Raw genomic sequence first — 5,627 nt, forward strand, 5'->3', positions numbered from 1 at the left:
TTGGTCATTTCTATTGGTTGTCGTTATTTGTGAAAGAAGTATCAGGGACGCCAGGCTAAACCAGTCTCGCACAGTGAAAACAAAAAAACCGCGCAAAGACAACGAGCGTCATGACTATACTTCGTTTCAGCTTCGGTCCGAGCGCGGCCGATGTTATGAGCTTAAGAACCAATCAAACACCACAAAAAGTGCAGCGTCATGGCGTGCTCTCTGCGCTTGATAAGACTAGCCGGCGGAGGAGCACGCACAGAGAGACGGCGAATACCGACTGGTCCTATCAACTGCAGAGAGCACGCCATGACGTTGTGCCTCTTTCGCAGTTTGATTGGTCCTTCGGCTCATAACATCGGCCGCTCTCGGACCGAAGCTGAAACGAAGTATAAGCACTTTTGGCGCTATTTGATGGGCTCACTCCGATCGTGGCGTCGGCTGCGGACGTACTTAATGTGAAGCGGAGTTTAGTGGCGAAGAGTGCCCTAATTAGTGTCGACCAACTTTCGGCTAAGAAACAGAGAGAAAATCCCCTCGAAAAGCCCCTATTTACTTTAACGTCATAGCCAAATTCCACTCGCATTGTCTGTTGTCCCTGGCTTACCCACTTACAGCGGGCGTTCGTACGCGTTATCTAAACAGCTCGGCGTATCTCGGCCGGTGAAGATAGGCGACCGCTTGTGTTCGTGCAAAATCAGCTTCTCGATGCATGCGGGGGAAGGGTGTCTCATCATCGGCGAGGGTCTCCGGGCCGTACACTGATCAACCTTATCGGCGAAGTTCGCAGTTCAGTCGACAACAGAAGATGGCTTCAGAAAGTTTCCTATAGCTTCTGGGACGTTTCGCGACACAAAAGAAAGCTCGACATGTCGTCGTTTTGTGCTTCACCGCTCTGGGACTGGGACTACACGTGGTACTCAGATTACCCCCGCTTTACGTCATGCTTCGAGAGCACAGTTCTTGTGTACGTGCCGGCGAGCGTCCTCATCATCTTCGGACTGCTACCATGGATGCTGACACAGGCCAAGAATGACTCTCCTCGTGGCAAGCCCCTGTCTTGGACTCTCCTAAGCCTGCTGCGGTTCCTCCTGAGCTTCGTCCTGCTACTCGCTTACGCCTTTTCGTTCGTCTACAAACTAATCACGGTAATTCCTTCGTGGGCTTCGGTGACGGCAGACCTTGTACGCGTCCTCGTCTTCGCAACGACCATTGTTTTTCAACAGAGAGACAGGAAACGTGGCTCCGGATCTTCCATGATGCTATTCTTCTTCTGGTTCACCAGCGCCTTGTGCCAGCTACCAGAATACTTCCGATACCTCGAAGGAGTGTTCGGGTTTAACGGTGTCTTTGCTGACTTCTCCAAGCTCGAGTACGGCGTCTGCGTGGCAGCCTACCCTGTTATTCTGGTACAAGTGTTCCTGGCCTCCCTGACAGATGTGAGACAAGAGCCGAGACGACCATACCTGACCGCAGGTCCTGTCTCGTCTCTCATGTTTGGATGGATGACGCCTCTCATCTTGCATGGGTACAAGCGCAGCTTGGACTTCGTAGATCTCTTCAAGGTGCGACCAGACATGCGATCTCGGAAGAAGCACGACGAGTGGAAAGCAAGGTGGGACAAAGAGCTCCAGGAGGCCGGCTACATGCCCGGAGACGGTTCTTGCGACGCATCTTTCCCGCAGCCTTCCCTCTTCAGATCGGTGTGGAAGACATTTTGGAAGCCAGTGGTCATTGCCTGCGTTCTGGCCATGCTGCGGACGTTATTCAGAACCGCTCCTGCTCTTTTGCTCCACCTCATAACCGGATACATGGAGAGTGATGATCCCACCTGGAAAGGAATCATGTACTCTGTCGGAATAGTGCTGGCGAACTTCACCACTGCCATGTTTGTTCGCCATATTGATTGTACCCTCTCTCTCACCGGTCTTAATATCAAGGCTGCCATTATTGGAGCGATATACAGAAAAACACTTCGCATTTCGAGTGAGTCGCAACAAAGCTATACCGTCGGAGAGTTGGTTAACTTGGTTTCCGTGGACGCCGATCGCGTGTTCAGATTGTGCAGTGGTTTCGGGTTTGTCGTAGCCGGCCCTCTGTTGATAGCAATCACTTTGGCACTGCTCTGGCAGTACCTCGGAGTGGCTTGTCTAGCCGGTGTTGCTGTCATGATCGTCATCATGCCGATGGTCGCTGTCGTCATGAGCATAGGTCACAAGTACCAGACGGCCCAGATGAAATTGAAGGACAAACGGCTCAAAGGAATGGCCGAGATTCTGAGCAGTATTAAGATTTTGAAGCTATTCGCATGGGAGAATCCGTTTATGGAAAAGATCTCATCAATTCGGTCAGAAGAGATGGAACTGCTAAAAAAGTACTCGTACCTGACAGCATTCAGCTGTTTCTGCATGACATGTTCGTCTGTGTTAGTGGCTCTGACAAGTTTTGTCACTTACGTCCTGATCAGCGACAAGAATATCCTCGACCCTACTACGGCATTTGTTTCATTGACGCTGTTTAATCAGATGCGTTACTCGATGTTCCTCATCCCAGACTTCATTTCGAATGCGATTCAAACGAGCGTCTCTTTTAAAAGGATCCGAAAGTTTCTGCTCTCCTCCGAGATTGACGAGTTTTCCGTAGGTCGAAGACCTGATGATGGTGAAGTGGTGACGATCAAGAATGCAACCATGGCCTGGTCATGGGACAAAGAGCCTGTCCTGAACGGAGTGGACCTTTCTGTCAAAACCGGTCAATTGGTTGCCATCGTTGGTCCTGTTGGCAGTGGAAAGTCATCGCTGATGTCTTCACTCTTAGGAGACTTGAGAGTACGGTCAGGGTCTGTCAACTGCATCAAAAACGTTGCCTACGCTCCTCAGTGTGCCTGGATCCAGAACAAGACCCTCCGCGACAATGTCCTCTTTACCAAGACGTTCGAAGCTAAACTGTACGACAAAGTTCTGAAGGCATGCTGCCTCGAAAAGGACCTTGAGATACTTCCTTGTGGGGACTTAACTGAAATTGGCGAGAAAGGAATCAACTTGAGTGGTGGTCAAAAGCAGCGGGTGAGTCTCGCGAGAGCCGCGTACCAGATGAAAGATCTTTACCTGTTCGACGACCCTCTCAGCGCAGTGGACGCCCACGTTGGTGCCTCCATCTTCAAGGACCTCATCGGACCAAGAGGAATGTTGAAAGGAACTACGAGAATATTGATCACGCATAACCTTTCCGTGCTCTCTGAGGTTGACCACATCTTAGTTATGAACTCGGGATCAGTCGTCGAGGCCGGAACGTACAAAGAACTCCAAAAAGAGGGCAGCGTTTTGTCGGAGTTACTTAAGGACTTCGTTCAGAGAACTCGGAAGCAAACGGAAGGAGAAGAATCCATCCCTGAAGACGAACCAAAAGCAGAAGCCAAACAGGACGAACCAGCACTGCAACTGGTGCAGAAGGAGACGGTAGAGGAAGGTTCAATCAAGTTGCGTGTGTATACCAACTACTTCAGACACGCGGGGCCGTTGCTCATTATGGCAATCTCATTTTACGCTGCCTACCGGGCGATTGACGTTTACAACGGCACGTGGTTGAGCGACTGGAGCACCGATCCATTGTTCCCCGATGGCACGCAAGACATTGCACTGAGGACTTACAGGATAGAGATATATGCGTTGCTCTGTTTTTGTCAGGCAATTGCCGGTTTCATCGGAGTGGCACTGCTGTGGAGGGCAGCTTTGTTAGCATCAACCAGGCTGCACGGGTTGATGCTTTACGGCGTGATGAGGGCACCTCTGGCATTCTTTGACGCCACACCGTCGGGACGCCTACTCAACCGCTTCGGAAAAGATGTAGACCAGCTGGACGTTCAACTGCCCATGGTGGGAAACTTCTTCCTGGACTTCCTGATGCAGATTGCCGGAATGATTGTTCTCATATCCATAAACCTACCAATCTTCATCTTTATAGCCATTCCAGTCGTCATCTCCTTCTTGGTGCTACGCCAGGTTTACGTAAAACCCTTCCGCCAAGTTAAGAGGCTGGAATCTATATCCCGGTCTCCAGTCAACAACCACCTTTCAGAAACTGTTTCGGGCTTGACGAGCGTCCGAAGCTACGGCGTTCAACGGATGTTCGTGAACGACAACGACTACAAGGTGGATGTTACGCAAAACTGCACCGTCAACTGCATCCACTGCAACTACTGGATGCAGATCCGCCTGGAAGTCATCGGAGACGTGCTTCTGATTGCAATGCTTCTCCTCGTTGTTACCAACCGGGACAAAATTGACCCCGGTATGGCGGGTCTTCTCGTTGCCTACTCATTGAACACGATAGCTCCGTTCAATTACCTTATCTACTTTTCAACCGAAATGGAAGCTAGTCTCGTGTCAGCCGAACGTCTTGACGAGTACAGGCGCCTGACACCCGAAGCACCATGGTCCCTAGACTCCAGTCCGCACCCAAGCTGGCCGGGAGAAGGAGCTATGTCCTTCAACTCTTACTCGACTCGCTACAGGGACGGCTTAGAGCTTGTACTTAAGAATGTTGAACTCAGCATCAATCCCGGCGAAAAAATAGGAATCGTAGGCCGGACTGGCGCCGGGAAGTCGACCATGACGCTAAGTCTTTTCCGCATAGTGGAAGCAGCCGAAGGCAGCATTGTGATTGACGGCATGGACATCTCAACGTTGGGACTGCACGACCTGCGGTCCAGACTGACCATCATACCGCAGGATCCAGTCTTGTTTCACGGCACGCTTCGCTACAACCTTGATCCTACCGGGAGCCACGCGAGCGAAGATCTCTGGTCGGCCTTAGACAGGGCGCATCTCGGCGACGTCTTCAGAGATGAGGGCCTCGACTTCGAGGTCACCGAGGGAGGTCTCAACCTAAGCGTCGGACAGAGACAGCTTATCTGCCTCGCCAGGGCTGTACTAAGAAAGACCAAAATCCTTATCTTGGATGAAGCGACGGCATCAGTCGACATGGAGACAGACGCCATCGTGCAACAGACACTGAGAGACCACATGGCGGACTACACCGTTCTAACCATCGCTCATCGGCTTCACACCGTCTTGAATTCGGACAGAGTCGTTGTTATGGAGGACGGACGCATCAAAGAAGTGGGTGTGCCCGCGGAACTTATGGAGGACTCTGAGTCTTCCTTCTATTCGTTGGCCCTTGAGGCGGGCCTGGTGCACGACGGAAGGTACACGAGTGAGTCTGAAAACTGACTTCAATGGTGCTTCTAATACAACACTGCCGTGTCTGGACCGTTCCCTCAATACTGATGTCGAGGAGCGTTCATTATGTGACTATACTTCGTTTTATACTTAGTATACAACATTGTCAATGCTACTGGCGCGAGAGCGTGGCTTCATCTCTATGGTTTCGTTTGTTCGAGAACCCGTGCAAATGATCTGCGATATCAAACACCATGCTCGCGCCAGCAGCTTTGACAGCGTTGTACACTAAGTATGAAACAGGGTATAGAAGTAAGTGATGTGGAATATGCAAATCTGATGTCAAGGCACACTGTGATCAAAGGTAGATGAACTGTAAAGGCTGGCTCACACATTTGCAACGGTTGCGTTCGCATGCAACCGAAACGACAGTAACAACCAAAACACCGCGACAACTGT

At 51.0% G+C, this 5,627-nt stretch overlaps 1 protein-coding gene across 1 annotated transcript; it reads left to right on the forward strand.

Annotated features, from left to right (window-relative positions):
• The first annotated feature begins 761 nt into the window (after positions 1-761).
• On the forward strand, positions 762-5,289 carry LOC8035804 (multidrug resistance-associated protein 1-like). Its single transcript, XM_040205827.3, has one exon. It carries the CDS (start codon positions 858-860, stop codon positions 5,217-5,219), a length of 4,362 nt encoding a protein of 1,453 aa, XP_040061761.2. The 5' UTR covers positions 762-857; the 3' UTR covers positions 5,220-5,289.
• The last annotated feature ends 338 nt before the right edge of the window (positions 5,290-5,627 follow it).

This window comes from Ixodes scapularis, unplaced genomic scaffold (assembly GCF_016920785.2).
Source record: "Ixodes scapularis isolate PalLabHiFi unplaced genomic scaffold, ASM1692078v2 PGA_scaffold12__126_contigs__length_90152505, whole genome shotgun sequence".
In the NCBI taxonomy this organism is placed as follows: Eukaryota; Metazoa; Arthropoda; class Arachnida; order Ixodida; family Ixodidae; genus Ixodes; species Ixodes scapularis.

Bases quoted from the DNA above. Each gene is read 5' to 3' on its own strand.
- LOC8035804 (XM_040205827.3), top strand. From the start codon at position 858: ATGTCGTCGTTTTGTGCTTCACCGCTCTGGGACTGGGACTACACGTGG.